The following is a 21,350-nucleotide window of genomic DNA, read 5'->3' as shown; positions in this document are numbered from 1 at the left end:
CCCAGAGTAAATGCAGCTGTGTACCAAGAGATTTTAGAGCACTACATGCTTCCGTCTGCTGAAAAGCTCTATGGAGATGAGGAATTCATTTTCCAGCATGATCTGGCACCTGCCCACAGTGCCAAAACCACCAGTAACTGGTGTACTGACCATGGCATTACTGTCCTCGATTGGCCTGCCAATTCCCCTGACCTGAACCCCATAGAGAATATGTGGGGTATTGTGAAGAAGAAGCTGAAAGACACCAGACCCAACAATGCTAATGAGCTAAAGGCCGCTATTGAAGCATCCTGGGCATCCATAACACCTCAGCAATGCCACAGGCTGATTGCCTCCATGCCACGCCGCATTGATGCAGTAATCCGTGCAAAAGGATTCCCAACCAAGTACTGAGTGCATTAATGGACATTTTCAAATGTTTGATTTTGTTTTGCTGTTATAAATCTTTTTTTTTTACTTGGTCTGAGGAACTATTCTAATTTTTTGAGATAGGATTTTTGAGTTTTCTTAAGCTGTAAGCCATAATCAGCAATATTAAAATAATAAAAGGCTTGCAATATTTCAGTTGATTTGTAATGAATCCAGAATGCATGACATTTTTGTTTTTTTAATTGCATTACAGAAAATAAAGAACTTTATCACAATATTCTAATTTTCTGAGACAGTCCTGTATGTCATGCCGTTCCTGTCTTGATTACTACCAGACAAAATAATCAGTGCTCAGTACGCACTACGTCTGGTTATCTTAGCTATATCAGTACACAGCCAGGACCGGCTATACCTCCTATCACAGACTCCCTGCAGCTGAAAGTGGCTCTTCTGAATGTCAGATCACTGTCTAACAAATCTTTTTTGATTAATGATATGATAGTTCAAAAGAACTTGCACTGTATGTTTCTAGTTGAGACCTGGTTAAACTACATTACTGGTGTGGCAACACTGACTGAGACGTGTCCTCCAAACTATAAATACTATCAGGCAGTCAGGCAAAATAAGAAAGGTGGAGGGATTGCTGCTATCTTATCAGCGTCGCTTGTATGTTATGACATTGACCTGGGTGAATTTACATCATTTGAATATCTTGCTATTGAGCTCAAAGCAGAACTATTTATATATTTACTAATCATCACATTGTACAGGCCACCAAAATATTCAGAACTATTTCTACAGGAATTCTCAGAGCTGATTTCACTCAGCATCACTAGATGTGAAAGAATAATCCTGCATGGAGACCTAAATATTCACGTAAATAAGAAGAATGATCCCAAGACTATTGAACTTGAAAAGTTACTAGACAGCTACGATCTAAAACAAAATATCAGTGAACCCACTCATCAGCATGGTAGCACGCTAGACTTAGTGATAACGACAAGGCTGGACATCGATAAGGTCTCAGTAATCGAATTACCAATATCTGACCATCACTGTGTGTTTTTTGATGCTAACCTACTCTTAACAAAGACCAAAAGAGAGACAGTGGTCAAAAAAAGAATACTAGATGACACAGCAGAGGAAACATTCTCTAACATCATGAGATCATATGAGCCATGCTCAGACTGCTCCTAAATCTCATGGTTGAAAATCTAAACAACACCTTGTCATCTACCCTGGATACTGTTGTTCCATTAAAGGTCAAAAAGAAATCCACTGACAGAATCTCTCCATTCGACAGCATTACAAGTCACGTCCTAAATATTATAAACACGTCTCTTCTAACGGGCATCTTCCCAGACGCCTTCAAAACAGCCGTTGTAAAACCCTTGCTAAAGAAACATAACCTGGACAGTAATACGCTAACCAACTATAGGTCAATATCTAACCTTCCATTCATCAGCAAAATACTAGAAAAAGTAGTCTCGGTCCAATTAAACTCCTTTCTTAAAGAAAACAACATCCTGCAGGAATTTCAATCAGGCTCCAGAGCATGCCACAGCACCAAAACTGCTCTTACTAAAATAATTAGTGACGTCAGACTAAACTCTGACACAAACAAGGTCTCAATTCTTATCCTGCTAGATCGGCCATAACATCCTAATCCTAGTCTAGAAAAACTGGTTGGTCTCTCTGACTGTGTATTAAACTGGTTCAGAACATATATCAAAGGGAGAAAGTATTTTGTCAGACTTGGAGATCATGTGTCAGAGAAGCATGATGTCCACTTTGGAGTTCCACAAGGGAGCTGCCTCGGTCCATTACTGTTCTCCCTATACATGCTACCACTGGGGGACATCATTAGAGAACACAATGTGTGCTTCCATAGCTACGCGGATGACACACAGCTGTACATCTCTGCTGAACCAAATGATACTACAGCTATTAACTCCATCACCACCTGTCTGTTAGCAATAAATAAATAAATGGATGAGCAATCATTTCTTAAAATTAAATGAGAACAAAACCGAAATCCTACTAGTAGGTCCTGTAGCAAAATAGAGAGATGATACTGAATAACATGGATCCTTGGATTAAACCTGAAGTTACAAGTCTTGGTGTTATCATAGACTCAGATCTAAGCTTTAAATCCCACATAAACAAGGTGACAAAAACATAATTCTTCCACCTTAGAAATATAGCTAAAATCAGACAATTTATAAATCAAAAGGATGCTGAAAAACTAATCCATGCTTTTATCTCAAGCCAACTCGATTACTGTAATGCACTCTTTACCGGCCTCCCAAAAAAAAACAACGGAGAGACTTCAGCTCATCCAAAACGCTGCAGCGAGGCTGCTGACTAGAACCAAGAGGAGAGACCACATCAGTCCAGTGTTAGCCGCTCTACACTGGCACTTTTAGAATTGACTTTAAGGTCTTCCTTCTTGTATACAAAGCCCTAAATGGAACCGGACCAAGTTACACTGCCAACTCTCTAATAAGGTATGTGCCCCCAAGAACACTGCGATCATCTACTACTGGTTTATTAAATGTTCCAAGAAACATCCAAAAGAAAATCGGGGATGCAGCCTTTTGCAATTATGCACCAAAGCTATGGAACACTTTACCTGCAGACATTAGGGAGGCAAGCTCGCTCAGTATCTTCAAAAGTAAGCTAAAAACATATCTTTTTACTTAGGCTTTTAATGGTGATATTTTATACAATCTTTAATGCTGCTACTTTATGCCACTTTAAACTCAAATGCTTTTATTAAAGCTGCTATCTTTTTACTATTAGCCTTTTAATATTTTACTAAATGCTTTTATTCTGTAAAGACTTTTAAAAATCTAATCTCTTTACTTTAGCCTTTTAATGGTGATATTTTATTAACACAATTAATGCTGCTATTCTATGTCACTTTAAACTAATTTAAATTATTTCATTCTGTACTGTTCATTTTTGCTATAACTGGTTTAACATTGAATGTGTAAAGGTAACTTCGATACATTTCAGTGTGTATTCTTGAAAAACCTGAGATCAAATAGACTGTGTTACCACGGGAAAAAGAGGAAGTTTCTCTGATAAATGTGTAAGATTATTGGAGAAAAACAGGCTTTAACCGATAGATTTCATAAAACTTAACAAACCGGGGTTTGTTTATGAAACGGGAAGACTACCAGGAATGTGTAGCAAAGGGAGTAAACCAGTTGAAAGGCCACAGGGGCCCATTGTTGATCTCATGCTTTCAAAATATAGCTCTGATAGTTTAAAACATTTACAAGAATAGTGTAATGAATGTTATTTTATACTATTTGAATTCTGCTATTTTATACTATTTTTATAATGGTACTTCAGACTCATTTACATCTACACTGTGATTATTGTTATGTAAATGCTCTTATTCTGTCTAATCTTGTACTAATTGTTATGTTTTTGCTGTGAAGCACTTTGGGCTGCAATTCTTGTATGAAAGGTGCTATACAAATAAAGCTTCTTCTTTTTATTATTATTATTATTATTATTATTAATAATAATAATAATAATTTACGTTATCAAATGTATAGTTAAAAGTATTATTAGCTAACTAAGTTAATGTACAAAGTGCTTACGTTGATCATCAGTACAATGATTTTATTTTGACATGTTTTATTTCACCGGAAGTCTGTTTGTAGCTCCCTTGACGGTTTTATTCCGGTAAAAATGCAGGGGGGGCGATAAGAAGTAACTGAGGCGGAGCTTTAACGGAAGAGACGCTGGCGTCGATGATTCACGGTGAGGGACTGAGCGGAGCAGACCGAGCAGAGCGCACCATCATGGGAGCGAACATGGTCTCACTGTGGCTGACATGGGGTAGGTTTACACTTTAAATAAAATACTTTTTTAAAGGAGAAAATAGTTTCCCGGCATTTTCCAGGTTGAGTACAACAAACCTTTAAGGATATTTGACAAGAGAGCGTAGATAAGCAGCTGTCCATGTGCTGTCCGCAGTGGTGAAGGAAGTATGTAGATCCTTTATTTATCTTAAGTAGAATTACTTTTACAAAACTGTAAAATACTCTGTAACAAGTCAAATGTATGCATTGAAGATATTGCTCAAATACAAGTATCATTAGATTATTATTACTCGTGTATTAGTGTAAAAGTAGGATTTGACTGTTGGTTGAGGTGGAGCTAATTTTCATTTGCATCTTTACTCATTAACTTTTATTTTCATCATGGAACCATCTTGGACCATGAAATGATTTACAGGAAAAATTACTTAAACGATCATTTTTCGACGATCATTTTCAATTAATTTGCTAATCGACTAATTGATTAATCGACTAATAGTTTTAGCTGTAATGTTCGGGAGTTTAATTGATAACAAAGCATCATATTTTATAGACTCTTCATATGATTTGTCTGTATAAATCTTCATTTGTAAAGTGCTGTCAAATACATGTAATGAAGTAAACAGTACTATATTTCTCTCTGTCATGTAGTGGAATAGAAGTACGTATAAAAGATTAAAGTAAAGTACAAATACATCAAATTCGTACTTAAGTACAGTATTTGAGTACATGTACTTACTCCACCACTGAAAAGAGTAAATATAACCAGGATGTGTGGATGGTTTCAATGAAGTCTGGCAAGCAGATAACAATGCAGTTTAAAGTTAGTTCTGATGTTTTGTGTAAATGTGAATTGTGAAACAGTGTTTGTTGTGTATAGCTTGTCTCGTGCAGAGCTCTGGGATGTTGTGTCATGTGGAGAGATATGAAGTGGTCACACCTCAGAGACTTCAGGGGAGACAGAAGAGGAGCCTGCAGGACAACCAGGTGACTACACCTCACATGTCCTCCCTCATGCCACTGTGTTATAGATTAAAGTGGACATATCATGTCTGTTTTCAGATTCAGATTGGTATTTTGGTTTTCTACTAGAACATTTTTACATGCTTTAATGTTCAAAACAACACTTTATTTTTCTCATACTGTCTGTTTGAATATGCCTGTTTTCACACCTCTGCTGCCATTGGTCAATGTTTCCGGGTCGTCTTTATCTGCGTTCTCGGTGTCTCTGCACCGTCATGCAGCCGGGGAAAGACTAATGGCACTGTAGCGGCACTTTCTACCTATAGTATATATAGTTGTGACATCGCAACTTTAGGGAAGTCCTGACGGCCTGTTTAAATCATAATAATACTTATGCAAAACAAATAGCTATCTTTAGCATAAATAAAATGAGTCCTCGTACAATGAACTTAATGCTTATATTTCAAATAAAAAACAAAAACAAAACAGAATTTTAGAAAACTTCCATATAAAGCTTTGAACCCCTTTTCTCTCTTTTTTTTTATAAAATACAACTTTCTCACCTTCCTGTTGAGATAAGTTGACCTGTGACTGCCCTGCAGAATCTTGGTTCTTAGTTAGTGGCATACTCATTTACATGTGTAGGAGCTCATTGTTGAGTCTGGACCAGAATGTATTAATGCTCATAGTAAGAAAGCTGCCTCAGCTGTAAGTCGAGCCGTGTAAGCTGTGTCGTGCTACTTTGGTTAGAACAGGAAACAGCTGTAGCCTGAAGGTAGCAGCATACTGTCATATCTCCAATAACATTACACTGTTTCTCTGTCTATGCACAGTAAATAATTCATTTGCTTGTCTCAATTCAGTGAAGCTGCTGCTGTATTAACTGTATTAGCTGCGCGTTGGAGAAAAAAAACATCAACAGCGCTCTGTGAAGATTAATATTTATATTTATCAATCAGAATTGGTCACGGGTGCACATCTGCATCATTAACAATAATTTCATAATAGCCTATGATATAAAATAATACAACATTATTCCACGGGGCATTGTGCACAATGAATACTTTTTATACTTTAAGCACATTTTGCTGATAAAACTTGTGTATTTTTACTTAAACTGGAATGCAGGACTTTTATCTGTAGTAAAACCTATGTTTGTTTGTTTTTTTATCACTGTGGTATTGCTACTTTTTAAGTAAAGGATGTGAAAGCTTCTTCCAGTGCTGTAAAGGAGTCTAATTGTTACAGTTATTTGTAGTTGACATGTGACTGACGAACAATTTCCTTCAGCTTTTTCCTGATCTGGTTCAGTACAAGTTGGCCATTGAAGGGAGGAACCACACAATTCATCTGGAAAAAAACAGGTGAACAATCTTTTTTTTAATCTAATGTCTTTCATTTTTAAATTTGAATTTCAGATCCACTTGAACATGTATTTTAATGTATGAAAAAGAAAACCTTCTGTTACAATTTGTTCCACCTGCATTTTATAGGAATCTTATTGGTAGAGGCTACACTGAAACACACTATTCAGAAGATGGAAAACGTGTGACTGCATCACCAAATGAGGTGAGATTTTAATTTGAATTGACCTCTGAAGCAAAAAGACAAATTACTACACAGGTGTTGGTAGAAAAAAAAGATTAGTTTAATAATTAATGAATAGAGTAGTTGAAAGTGATGGTTGGGACATTAGGTGTTTTTCTCTTTTTTTATATACAAAAAATGTATCAATTAAATGAATAACTAGTTTAAACCTTAGCACTTGATATAATCTTAGGTTGCATTTATTGCAGGATTTTCAAACATACAAATGAAGTTACACAAAATATAATTCTACATTTGTATCTGCAAACTTGAAAGTTATATATTGAGAAACCTCTCATTTCACCTTATCAGTACTATGGAGTTTAAGTGAACATGAAAATCTACAATTCCTAACAAAAAATGAAAAACAAAGAAACCCTTTGTGAGTAATCGAACACTCTGTAATCTTTAATCTGATGACTGTATATCCGTCCAGGAGCACTGCTACTATCACGGCCATGTTGAAGGCATGAAGGACTCTTCAGTCAGTGTTGGAATATGTTCGGGCATTAGGTAAGAACATCTGGATATGTTTAAAGCTTTACACTTCCTATTTGTAATTTGCCACTTACATTTTCTCCGCTAAGAGTTTCTCAAGAAAAACTAAACCTGTGAAATGTGTTACTTCGTGATATTTAGTAATCAGTTAGTTTTTCAAGGTGTTTTTGAAACTTGTGCAGATATACTATTGCATTTGGGGAACCTTATCCTATTACTACACATTTACATTTTATTTTCCATTTTATTATGTTTTTAAAAATGGTTCTGATGCATTCCTTTGCCACTTTGAATGTCCTCTGTTTGAAAGCTGTTTTTGTCTTTGTGTTTCCTGTGTGTGTAGTGGCTTTGTTAGAGCCCAGAAGCAGGTTTACCTGATAGAGCCTCTGGGACAGTCTGAGGATGATGAGCATGCAGTTTATAGACGGGAGGACCTGAACATCAGCGGCAGCCCCGGCTGTGGCTCCTCGTCCAACACCACCATGCAGGACCAGGACCAGGACCCGCGGGTCTCTGGCCTCTTCAGGTCCAGATCATGGGTAGGTGACATGGATATGGTTTTATAGTAAGTACCATAAACAAATGTATGGTTCATTAATAGTTATTCATATGAAAGTTGGACTTCTGTTTCTTATTTTTCTTTAGAAAACTAAAACCATTGAAGGTCCACAGAGGTTTGTCGAGCTGTTTGTGGTGGTGGACAATACTGAGGTAAATATCTTATTTTGATTCCTTCACAACTATAATTTCCACCACTAAATGAATCTGGTCTGGTGGCTAGGCCTTGACCAACGGGGTTGGGTACAGTGTGAAAGAACTACATGGAGTTGCCGCCCGCCTGCAGGGGTAGACAAGTGGGGTCAGGTGGTCGGCAGGCAAAGGCAGGGACGCCGGCGTGCTGACTGCTGGCATCACAGATTTCTAAAGATGTAGAACGCCACATAATTAGAAGCTTAGAATCCTTAGTAACCGGAGCTACTGCAGGAGGTGGAGCGTTACCAACTCAATATAGTTGGGCTCACCTCCACACGGAGGTTGAGGGGTCGGTTGGGTGCTCACAAGCCTCTGAGGAGAGGGTCGCCTGTAAGCAACTACGAGTTACGGAGAGGAAGTCTCTGTTTGTGCTAATGCCCTGAACAGCAGTTCAGAGTATCCGGCCTTCTTGGTGTCTCTTGTTGGGATCCTGAAAAGGATACCACCTAGGGACTCTATAGTTCTGCTGAGGGACTTTAACGCTAGCATGGGCAACGATGGAGAAACCTGGAGGGGGGTGATGGAAAGAATGAGAAAGAATGTGTCATGGATACAAATGGCCAAAATGAGTTTCCTCTGTTGGGTTGCTGGGCTCACCCTTAGATTAGGGTGAGGAGCTCAGACGTCCGGATGGAGCTCAGAGTAGAGCCGGTGCTTATTTGAGCCTTTTCCAGGGGGCCTCCTGGGTGCCTCCCTTTGGAGGTTTTACGGCCATGACCAAGTTGTTGGGGAGAGGAATGTCTGGACTACCTTGCTTAAGCGGCAGGAAATGGATACATCGCTGGATATATGAATCTGATCATGTTTGTCTCTTCTCTTCCTCCAGTATAAACGATATGGAAGTGAGACTAAATCCCGTGTTCTTGGAGTTATAAATCACGTTGACAAGGTAATCTTCGCTTCAAAGCTTTTTTTCCCTTGGGTTGTGCTATCAGTGCTCTTAACCGACAGCTCTCAGCGCATTTACTCCGGACTAACGTCTCCTCCTCTGCCTGCAGCTGTATCGACCTCTGAACATCCATGTCATGCTGGTGGGCTTGGAGATTTGGACCTACAGAGACTACATTGCCGTTGACATTAATTCGGAGACTACCCTGGACAATTTCCTCCTGTGGCGTCAGGCCGATCTTCTGCAGAGGACGAAGCACGACAATGCCCAATTTGTGACGTGAGGATTAGTCTTAGATGTCTGTGCAGATGTTAAACACAGTAATGCTGCCAGTTTGACCTGATGTTACACTTTATCCCTCAACAGTGGCAAAGACTTTGACGGAGACACAGTTGGACTGGCAAATAAGTTTGCCATGTGTACTGAAAACTCAGGGGGAGTCAATCAGGTATGAATAATGACTCCTAACTTACATCAATCCTTTAACAACTCGAGATGAAGATAGTGTATTTGGTATTTTATGATACATATTGCTGAATTTAAAGCAACATCTCTGCATTTCTCTTCCAGGATCACCATGATAACCCAATAGGCCTCGCCTCCACCATCGCTCATGAGATGGGACATAATTTTGGCTTGTCACATGATGCCGCAGGTTGTATGTGTGGTCCGTCTTACAGCAGCGGGAACTGTGTGATGGCAGAAAAGCTCAAGTAAGGATGTCACTGCAAGCAGACTGTTTGCTCTCTGTTGCTGATTTTTTGTGCCGTTTGTTTGGAAGTATCATATTTCAGCTAGAACATTATGTACATTCAGATTGCACATATGAAAGTATGAGCACACCCCCTGTGGAGTGGAGACTGTTATAGCAGCAGATGTGTGTGTTACGTTCAGGTGTCCACATGCTTTTGGCCATAATGTGTAAAAACTGTTTTTAAAAATGTATTGAATATTTTGCAAAGCTGAAATCTCTTTACTCTTCTTCAGGACAGGAAATCAAGCGTTCCCGGAGTTGTTCAGCAGCTGCAGTGTGGAGCAGCTTGCTGAATTCATGGTGCGAGCTCAGCCCAGCTGCTTGTCCAAACCCAGCTCCGTCATGACCGTCGCTGCGGGCCCTAGCTGCGGGAACAACCTGGTGGACCCTGGAGAGGAGTGTGACTGTGGCACTGTGGAGGTAAAACTTTCAGTAGCGGTTAATGGCACTGGTTGTAACAGTCATTTTTGGGACCTTGGAAAGTTTAATATATCCTTTGGTGAAGGAAGATACCATTTGGGTTTTCTGTTTAATCTGACTGGTGTGGTTTCCTGTGTGCGAGGTTACAGCTAATAAAAGGGAAGGCAGTGGTGATTCAGGGCATCACAAGCTGGAGTTTGGCCTCAAAAATTAAATAGTTTTCCTGTGTGCTCACATCCTTTTAGAGAGACACACTTCTTGGCAGAGATGCTGCTTGTGTGTGAGATTTAAATCTAATCTGTTTTAACTTTCATCAGAGCAATTCCAGTTGGATACACACACATAATAAGTGAAAATGATTATGTTTCTTTCTGTAGGAATGCAAGAACCTTTGTTGTGATGCTTCAACATGTCGCCTTACTGAAGGATCCCAGTGTGCTCACGGACAATGCTGTAACAACTGCCAGGTACATTAACTAATATTAATGTATTTTTTAAGTGGGGTTCTTATACTTTGTCAGCTAAAAAATCCAAAGTAAAAACACGGTTGCAATGTGAATTTCCACCCGAGGTTTCCAAACCTAGGATTTAACAAGACTACGAATCTGCAGCCACGCTAGCAGCTCTTTGAGCTAAATGCTAATGTCAGCATGCTAACATGCTCTCAATGACAAGTTAGCATGCGGATTTTTAAGCAGGTATAAAGTTTAAATGTTGTCCATGTTCACCATTTTAGTTTAGTGTGTTATAATATATATTTAATCTAATATTTGCTAATTAGGATTAAAGACAAAAGTCTGTCTGTATGTGAAGTCATAAAGTCATAAATTAAAATCTTGGACAAATTAAAAGTTTGAAGAAGTCTGGGGATTACAGTAAATTATTACAATTCATCCAGAGAAGGGACATGAATATAGCAAACTGTATGGCAATCCATCCAATATTGTTTGAGATATTTCATACAGAACCACACATGGTAACCTCATGGTGGTGCTACAGGAAAAGTCAGGGATCACCAAAGTCCTTAGGATTCATCCTCTGGGGATCATGAATGTCTAGAGTTGAGATATTTCACACTTGATAGGTGGAAACTTTGACTTGCTGTTTGCTCAAACGGAGAGTCACAGGATCAACAAATCTGTAGGATTCAACATCTGGGAACATGAATGACTGTTCCAAATTTCATAGCAATCCATCCAATAACTGTATACACATATATATATTTTAGTCTGGAACAAAGTTACAACATCACCAGCAGCACGGCTAAAGGATACCTCTACACTGGGTTAAGAAAGCCAGATCAGCTCCACCGTACAGAAAGGCCAGTCATACTGACACACCCTGCTTCTGGCTAATAATGGTGGGGCATTAAAATAGCGAAAATAGGAGAAGGTTACTCTTCAAACCACGTTAAAACAGCAGCAGTTCAATAATAACAGGAAACAGAGGGTGACATCCTGCTGTTCCCATGTACTTTAACTCACCACATCCTTCCTCAAATGATGGTTTCCAAAGAAAATGTGCATGCTAATTATATGCACTCTTTAACTAAATTCTACTGAAGCTAGCTCTTGATTCTTACTAAATTATTACTGTGTACTTTAACGTGTACTTTAACCCACAGTTCAAACTGGCTGGAAGTGAATGCAGAAAGTTAGCCAGTGACTGTGACCTGCCTGAATACTGCACCGGAGCGTCAGAGGATTGTCCTGAAGATAGCTTTGAGATGAACGGCAAGCCCTGCTACGACCAGGCACAGGGCTACTGCTACGACGGACAATGCCCCACACATCAGCAGCACTGCTGGCGGCTGTTTGGACCAGGTACACTCGAAACAAACACAGGTTTCAGTGTTTTTCTTTCCTTTTGAATAGACAAGCTGAGCCTCAAGGAGCTTTAGTTATTATTAATCTGCTTCTAGTAGTATCAGTAAATGTCAGTGTCACATGGTGGGAAGGGCTGTTTCCAAGAAAGATTGCTTTAATAGTGTGCATTTGTATTATATAAAGGACTACAGAGAATTTAATGAATAGCACTCTCACAGAAAATTGGAGAGTTTCTGCATCTAAAAAAGAAGTGTGTATTTAAAATGTCCAACTTGAATGATATCTCAACATTAACTTATTTTTCCACACTGTCTGAGCCGATCAAAAGTATTGGAATAAGGACACATTTTATTGGATCGGCTGAAGTAACGTGGATAGAAATCTGATCCTGTTTTTACTGAACTCGACTGAGTTTTGTCCCCTCAGCCTGTTCTTTAGTGTTATAAACTCTCACAGAGGTAACGAAGAACATACAAAAACAAATACACCACAATTAGCAACAACCCCCGGCGGCAACCCAACAGACATTACAATTGGCCTTAGCATATCAAAATGGAGAAGAAAATAAAGAAATAATGAGTAGACAAAAGAAATATTATGGCACTTTAATATCAAGTAGCTCCGATAAAGATGGTCGATACCATTTTCCGGAAATACACAACCCCTGTGCAGTTCCCTACATTAGCATAAAATACCTGGTTTCGCAGAGCTCGCAGTCAGGAGAGGATATGACCTCCAGCAGATGGAGCTTCCTGGGAGTGAGATATATGCAAACATTTGAAGTGTACCAGTTTGAGGTTGTACCATCTAAATTGTCCTGGACTGAACAGCCAAGATCCCTCCTCCAGATGTGATGGACTATAAGAGTGCAAGTTTAAAGAAGTCTGAGTGTGATTTTCCACTAACGGCTATGTTGACAATCTGTCATGTAGCAAGTTTAGGAGGCAAGGCAGAGCAAGGTCAAGTAACCGATGGGGGTGGGCAACGTTCTCTTCTATTGGTCTTCAGGAGACCTGAGCGTTGAGGTCAAGCCATGTTGAGACAAATATACAACTTAAAATCTGGCTAGGCCACCATCGCTTTTACTTCTTTGGATTGTGGATAACTTAATACATGGTCGTTTACCACCCCACACAAACTTAGAAACTGTATTTAATTTGTCCCAATAGGATGGAAGAAGGTTGTACAGAGGGAGGGAAATAAACGCCTAAATACTTAAACGATCTAACCACCGGAATACGAGGTGGCATTGTCGATAGATTTAAGGACGGATAAAGAGACACTAGTTGGGACTTGGACAAATTGATAGTAAGAAACTAATAAGAAATAAGATGTCCAACCTGACAGAAAGAGAGTCAAAAAGAAATGACTGCAGTGACCTTATTAAAGTAAGGCAACGTTGTGGGTTACAATATTTCTGATTTTTGACGATTTTGTTTTTTATCATCTCTAACTTTTCATTAATCTTTTTCTTCTCCAGGCATGAATGAGCTTCCACAATTTAAAAAGTTAACTATGATTACCTTTTTTCCGCAGAGGCCAGAGTTGGACCAGATATTTGTTTTAATCTGAACAGACGGGGCGAAGAAGGTGCTAACTGTGGGGGGAACAAATTTGGCTACACCCGCTGCACTACACAGTACGTATCATCAACATGTACACTGAACATCCGGCTGAAGTACTGGAAAGTAGCAAAGACATTTGTAAAACATCTTTTATGTCTGAGGCCAATTTGTGCAATGTCGTTAATCTGGCAGCAAGTTCTTGATCAATGTTTCCTTTTAAATAGGAATCTTAAGTGTGGAACTATATTTTGCGGAGGGGGAGGCGAGTCCATCACGGGTAAAAGGGCGGCCTACACTGTGCACAACATCGAATGTAAACTAGCTGTGGATGACGATAAGACCAGAAAAATCGACATGGTGCCAAAAGGAACCAAATGTGGACCAAATAAGGTAAAACTTCCACTGGGGAAACTCATTACACAAAGTTGTGTTACTTATGGTGGATGTTTTGCTCAGAATCAAACATTTGTGCACAGGTTTGCCTTGATAACAGATGTGTGGAAATGTCAATTTATGGGAAAAAGGAGGACTGTGCAAAGAAATGCAACAACAACGGGGTGAGTTTATTTAGAGTTTGAAATTACTTGCAGCTGTTTTCAATATGACCTTTCTGGACCAAAGTCCAAATACTTATGGACTTTATACTCATGCTTAAATGGTTTTGCATTTTATCTTCAGGTGTGTAATCACAAGAAAGAGTGCCACTGTAATCCGGGCTGGGCTCCACCCTACTGTGACATCCAGTATGCAGATTTACCTCAAGGTACAGGAGCCTTCACTGGAATTGATTTTATGACAGTAGATGTATGCATAGTCCAACTTTTTAAACAGATAATGCAAAATGTGATATCAGTTTAAACCGTCAGCTCTCAGTGAGCCGCACAGACAGAAACGGGTCACACCTGCTCGATGAATCATTCTTCCAGTAAGAAAGAAACATGAATGATTCATTATGAGTGATCTCTTATTTATAAGTGTTCCTATCTTAAAAGTGACCTCAGTTAGAATCCAGAGTCAGACTGAATTGAAGCCGGACTGCGCTGTGTATCACTTTATAAAACAATAGAATCTAAAGTAGTTGCTTTTCACATGAGATATTCTTTTGAACAAGGAGACAATGCTACGATCAAAACTTAGCCAAGTGATTGTGCAAGTATTAAGTATTCACAGTAAACAGCTAAAAACACAAATAAAGGAAGTAGAGAAACACTTTGCAGGCGGAAGTTGTGAAATTTCTATTGAAACAAACTGGAGAACTTGTTGAACCCGTATTTTCAATAAGATGTTCGATTGCATTTAAATGACAAAATGACGGTAATTGTGTACAACAGTTGACTCCGCTCTCTTTCTGAGCAACACAACAGCTTCCTTCTTGTTTCCAAAGATCGGCCTTTGCTAAAGGCATTGTACCATTTTAGCCTTCTCATTGTTGTTTTTTATACTTCTGCCATCATGACTAAAGAAGAAAGAAGCTAATTTTCTTATTACAGCAATGTTCTTGTTTCAAAACATTGTTCAAAACATTGCTGTACACCAAATGATTCTATCTTAAGAAAAACATTTATTGTTCTAGCAACATATGACTTCTTATATCACCAAAAAACCTTCTCATCGTTACACAACATCAGCGTCTCTTAAAAAGAAATGAAGAGCGTGATAAGTTGGTATGATGTTATCACAAAGAAAAAGACCTAGCCAATGAATACAAAGAAACTATTTTTAATTTTCTCCTTTTTAAAGGTGTAATGTGTAAAACAAAGCCATCTGCTCCAAAGAAATAGGGAGCAGAATTTCACTTCTACTAACTGTGTCCATCAATATAAAACAAGAATAAGCTCAATTCCACCAAATTGCTGAAACTATGAGAGCCGGTCACAATAACACCGCTGTCTTATAATCTTCCCATGTGACGTCTGTGGTTTAATATTATGTTTATGTTATCTGTGTGTTTACAATTCATCCTCTCAGGAACATGAATGTTGAACTAGATGTCATGATGATCCTTCTAATAGTTGCTTATAAATTGGAGGGAAAACACATAAAGTTATAAAAACAGAGATGGTGTGTAGGCCATATTACATTGTGCCGCTGTAACAGTGTGATCTCCCTGCCTGCAGGTCAGAGTGGGATAATAGCCGGTGTGTGTGCAGCTCTCGCCATCCTTCTGCTCATCACTGCAGTGACCGCAGGGCTAATGTGCTGTAAGAAGGACAACAGGGACAACTACACCTCCAAAAGGTAGTTTTTCCTTCAATTCGTTCTCTCGTGTCTGCATCTTTGTTTCCGTCTTCCACGTCCCTAGCTGACTATATTTCGTGTTCACAGGAAAGTGCATTCAGCTACCGACAAGTTGAACCCGATGTTTCAGGAGCCAAGTGTTAAAGACAGACCTCAGATCAGTCAGCCCACTTTCCTGGAGTCAACAGCATCACAAGCCTGCACTCCTCTGATCGTTACTGTGAGTCCCAGCAGAGCCCCTCCACAGGTACATACAGCACAGATGCAAAAAGGATTACTCATGGAAATTCATGTTCAGGGATCAGTTAGTTACTCATGTGTGGGCAGGTTACAGAGGCACCGCTTGTTAACCATGCCAATGCTAAGTACCCTGATAGTTATTAAGTGCTTCTTTTCTTCCAGCCACCAAAGAAACTGTCTTCTGTGTCGCCGACCTCACAAGCTGAGCCGGTAAGATAAAAATACCTTAAAAAAACCTGATCTAATGCATAATTCAAACTGAAGATCGCATTCAGAGTTGCAACTTAAGTCAGCTGTTAAAGTCACATTGAATAATACATGGAAGAAGCTGTCTGTATTCAGACGTGTGGCGTGCAGCTGCTCAAAGAGTAAGTCTGGTGATAATCTTAGTTTTTACCAATCATTACTCAAACAGGAGGAAATAGTGTATTAGTTGGGGACTATTTTCAGCAGCGGATTAATCCACATTTGGTGCTCTAGTGAGTATTTGTGGCAGCAGGACAGTGTGTGTGGGAGTCATAATAAGCTGATAGATATGATTATGGAGTCAATACAGATATTTCATAAAAACAAGCAGGGCTATTACATATAACCCATTAAAACACAGTGTCTGCTCTATTAGCCTACAAATAATTGATAATAATAATAATAGATAATAATAATTGATATAAGATGCAAATATAGACTAGAAACAAGATATTTAAACTTGCTCGGACGACACTGACTCACTGCGGAGTTGCCAGTTGTGGCGGTCTATCAGCACTACAATGGTGAATGTGCTCTTGGACGGGTAGATACGTGGTGGGCTAGTATAGAACTAAATAAACTTAAGGTCATTAAAAATATGTTAACATCAGCATGCTTATGAATATGGACATTTGCTAAAAAAAATAATTTATATCGCTAAATTTGAACATTTAAATTGGAGGATACTACGACCAACCTGGCACTTCATACTCGCGTTAGCTTGGCCCCGGTCGACTCGTTTCACCATTTCATGCTAGTTCGCGTGTGTTTCTACAGACGTAAAATGGATCGATTTCTTATTAAAAAGTTGCACACCAGGTGGACAGAAACAAAGCGTGACAAACGAGGAAAATTAAGATTTGGCTTTGGAGCATCAAACCACCGCCAATCGAGAGGAAGATGCTGGAGATGTGGTTTGTGGACAGACAACAGCTGCTCCCGTTAAAAAAAGAAAGGTACGAGCCATACAAGACGAGCAAAGGACATTTCAAGACAAGTGGACAGAGGAGTTTGTATTTGTCCTCCACGAGTCGAAGCCTTCGTGCTTAATGTGCAAACAAACCCGCTCTGGTTTCAAGAGAAGACATTTGGAGCCACATTTCCAAACGACGCATCCAAAATTCAACGAAACTTACGCACCTGGAAGAGAAAGGAGTAAAAAATAATATAATAATATATATAATATATATAATATAAATAGAGCAGCTTTCTTCTGTTTCTGGACAACAAAGGCTCGTACACAGGACAACTAATACAGCTGAACGATTAACTGAGGCATCTTTTGAGATCGCATGGATTTTGGCTCGGGAAAAAAAACCTTCTCAGACTCAGAAACACTGATTTTTTGGCTTCAGCAGAAATATTGTTTGCAGAGTTTGACAACATCATCCCAGTATTAAGATAATAATTGGTTGGCTGCATTGCATATTGTATGTTCTGGGTGGGATGACAGATTAATAAGCAGGCGTGCCTTTTATGACTGGATGTAGCTTTTCATACTTTGCAGTAAAAGTGTCTCCTATTGACTTTGTCCTGTCAATGTGGCTGTTAGTAATACATTCACTGATGGTTTTGGTCTTTTCATGGGATTTGTCAACAATAAGAACATATAGAATATCACCAGATTTATCCTTTAACTCTGAGTAAATGTGTTTAAAGTGATAAAACAACAACAAATATGTTCTTCTTTACCACAGGCAACACCTCTACCTCCATGTAAACACTTACCTCTTCTGAGCAAAACGCAGGTGAGTCACACCTCAGCTGCTCACTAGTCTCTCTGCAGATGTTTATTTCAAGAGGACGCTCAGCAGTGCTAAGCTTCGTTCTTCCAACTATTTTGACAATAGATTATTAACCCAAGTATTTCCACAAAGCAAAAATGCCAAACAAGTGTTGGTTTCAGCTTCTGTAGTGTGAGTTCTTTATCTGCTTCCTGCTTCTTGTGCTCCTGTAACATGCAACTTTCTCCTCTGGGAATCATTAAAGTCTTATCTTAAAGTCGCTGCCTATTGTCGGTCATGGGTTAGAATGGTATTCTTTACAATACGCTCTCCCCAAACCTCCTTAGTTTTAGGTGCAGACGTAGCAACTTCATATTTTAAATGTGTCTAAAATTCATCTTTTGTTTTTCAGTTTAATGCAGCCAAACCAAGTCCTCCTCCTGTACCTCCAGTCAAGCCCAGCCCTCCTCCGGCTGCCAGAGTCAAGCCTTGCTCTCCTCCTCCTCCCCCAGCGAAGCCACAAGTTCTTAGACTCGCATGAAAGTCTCATTAAAAGTATCAAGTTGGACTAAAACAGAAGACATCCAGCATGTAGCTGTACGTGTTGAAAGAGAGCGACCCTTTTTCGGATCATACGTGTGAGTCACAGAGGACCAAGAGTTTGGAAAAGTTCTCGTGTTGTGAGTGACCGCGGCTTCACCGACTGAGATTGTCTTTGATGACCAACAGCTCCACAGCTGTGGAAAAGTGGAAAACTCTTTTCTTTAACTGCTGTAGCAAATGTTACACGTCTGTAAGAAGTTATTTCTGCCTTTGTTTTAGCATTAAGTTGACTGATTACAGCGTGAGCAAAATGGTGCTCACATGATAATGTACTTTTTTTATATTTATTTGATGCCTGTGCAAGGGACTGTATGCAAAGCAGGGGTGTTTATTTAAATTCATATTTCCTCCCAGCAAAGGTCCGAACCTCATGATATCTAAACTACGTCCTATAGCCTCCCTACATCTTAAATCAGCAATGTGCATTTCTATATCATTACAACAATATTTGTCAATTTTCCAAGTAGGATACTTCTAACATACAGACATTGAACCTGTGTGGAAGCACATTTCTGCGAGTAAAAGAAAATATAAAGATAAAACTTAGCCTTGTGATGAAAACAAAATAAGATCCTGTGAGTCTGAATATAGTACTGTCATCTCGCTGCAAATTTATTTATTCTATTTATTTATTTAGCAAGCTTTTTTTCCCATTGAAATGCTTATTAAAGCTGAGCGTGGTCTCAGCTGCTCTTTGCACGCTGATCATTTTCATACCGTCCCTAAACTGAATCTAAAGCCAGTCTGTGCCTTGTACAAGCCTCAATTTGTATCACTTTGCACTGTACTTGAGAACCTATGAATGGTACGCACAGTCCTCTGATGACCTGTGTAAGTTACTGTGGTTGAAACATTTACGTGATTGTTTTTCGTCCCAAGGGTGTGTGTGTGTGTGTGTGTGACAGAGCCTCGTTGTTTTTTATACTGCATGTAAATGTGAATGTAAAAACCGAATGAATTCCCATGGGAAGCTTTTTGTTGCAACAAATAAAGTGCACTTTATCACAAGTATGGCCATGTTTATTATGTGAATTGCATAATGAGTTTTAATGAAGTCTGTTGTGTTAACTTCTCTGTGCTGTACATCTTTATCAAGCTACTGAGAAGTGTTGTGTTGTTCTTCCCCAGCGAACACATCAGTTAACAGTTGGTTCAGATGTATTGTTCTCTCCTGAGAAGCAGCAGTGAGTCACACTGTGAGCTGCCATCATCGGGGTTTCCTGCTCAGGCTTCTCAAACAGTCGGACACAAAGGCTGATGGGTGTGTTTGTTTCCAGTTTAACAGTTAGTTATCATGGGACGCAAACCAGGAACTTTCTAAGTCAATTAGCAAAAAAGAGCCTGAGATTGTATACACACGTTTGTGTTCCACGGAGGATGGACCCTTTTCCTGTAGTGTTACATTTGGATGGATTGCCATGAAATTTTGGTTCAGACATTCGTGTTCCCCTCTCTGGTTTCCACCACGTTTAATCATGTCTGTAGGAATTTGCTCCCGTTCAGCTTCAAGAGCATCAGTGAGGTCCAACACTGATGGTGATCAGGTCCGGCTCACAGTCGGGGTTCCAGTTCATCCCAAAGGTGCTGGATGGGGCTGAGGTCAGAGCTCTGTGCAGACCAGCCAAGTTCTTCCACACCAAACTGGGAAATCAAAATCTTCATGGAGCTGGCTTTGGTGCACGGGGGAATTGTTCCTGCGAAACACGTATTTTCAGCAGAGATTTGGGAAGACTTCTGCTTCCTCCGTCAGAACTAATGAAGAAAAAAGCTGCTCGTAAATCCTTTATCACACTAATACCCCCAAATATTTAATGTCAGATGTATAAATCTAACTGTTAATGTAAAACATGTGATTTGAGGCAGGGAGGAGGGAATTGAGGAATGTAGGCCCGAACAAAGGTGTGGGTGGGGGGAGCTCGTCTGATTCACTCTGATTCACAATCGTAATACAACACTGTTTACAACGAGAGTGGCTTGTTCTACAGAAAAGCGCTGTCTCTGCTTGTTGCTCACTCAGAGCAGCGGTTTCTGGATGCATTCTGCAGGAGATGATATGCAATGACATCATCTGTCTTGAAGGGGGAACAGGGCGTTTAGTCAAACATGCAGCCATGTGTTTGTTTGATTTAAATTCCAGAACAAACCACAAGAAGACTTTCTAACAACACAGACGACAGTGAAACCACGATAGGTCTTTGTGTGGTCTTTTATCGTTTCATTTCACTTCTCTTGGCGATTTATGATCCATGTTTCAGGGTTTCTGGCTGCGACTGTGTCTCAGACGAGTGATAAATAACTTTAAATGTCAACAACAGAATATCACTGATGATAGTTTATTGTTAATGGGTATTTCCGCTATAGGAGAGCGAAGATGCACTTGAGTAATCCAACTTTCCAGTGACCAACCATGGCTTTTCATCCTTGTAACACTCGTGACAAATCATTTCCACATGTAAAACAGACGAGGCCGAAAGTGAGTCCTCAACGGAACCAGAAAACACTTAAAAGATTAGTCCTGAGAAGGAAGGAAAATAATCTCTGTGACTCACTGTTAATCACTCTGAAGGCTGGGACAGTTACTGCTTAAATAGTTGAGTCAAATTATCTCAATTGTTTCCAGCTTCTCCTTTTTCATACCAGGACAACCTGAAACTGTACTTTTCCAATTCCACAATTTGAAACGGAGGTGACAGCAGGTGTGTAATCACAGCGGTCACTTCAACCTCACTTGTTACAGTATGATGTCCTATACAATAAAAATGAAGGAACTCTTACTTTTTAATAGAATTCATCCCCATAAAGTTGCTCGTCTGCGAATGCATTTAATTTCAGAAGGTAA

The 21,350-nt window shown here is 39.5% G+C and overlaps 1 protein-coding gene across 1 annotated transcript; it reads left to right on the top strand.

Moving 5' to 3' along the window:
* Positions 1-4,116: 4,116 nt before the first annotated feature.
* On the top strand, positions 4,117-19,519 carry adam8b (ADAM metallopeptidase domain 8b). Its single transcript, XM_029457004.1, has 23 exons — positions 4,117-4,224; positions 5,086-5,192; positions 6,459-6,532; positions 6,662-6,737; positions 7,192-7,268; positions 7,597-7,792; positions 7,899-7,964; positions 8,833-8,895; positions 9,005-9,174; positions 9,262-9,343; positions 9,466-9,608; positions 9,883-10,069; positions 10,447-10,536; positions 11,694-11,892; positions 13,432-13,534; positions 13,685-13,850; positions 13,937-14,017; positions 14,139-14,223; positions 15,578-15,698; positions 15,786-15,945; positions 16,101-16,148; positions 17,882-17,932; positions 18,321-19,519. The coding sequence occupies exons 1-23, from the start codon at positions 4,137-4,139 to the stop codon at positions 18,447-18,449; spliced, it is 2,562 nt and encodes an 853-aa protein (XP_029312864.1). The 5' UTR covers positions 4,117-4,136; the 3' UTR covers positions 18,450-19,519.
* The last annotated feature ends 1,831 nt before the right edge of the window (positions 19,520-21,350 follow it).

This window comes from Cottoperca gobio, chromosome 19, assembly GCF_900634415.1.
Source record: "Cottoperca gobio chromosome 19, fCotGob3.1, whole genome shotgun sequence".
NCBI classification, from domain to species: Eukaryota; Metazoa; Chordata; class Actinopteri; order Perciformes; family Bovichtidae; genus Cottoperca; species Cottoperca gobio.
Note: the sequence above shows the minus strand (reverse complement) of the source record. Positions and strands in the feature narration are given on the sequence as shown.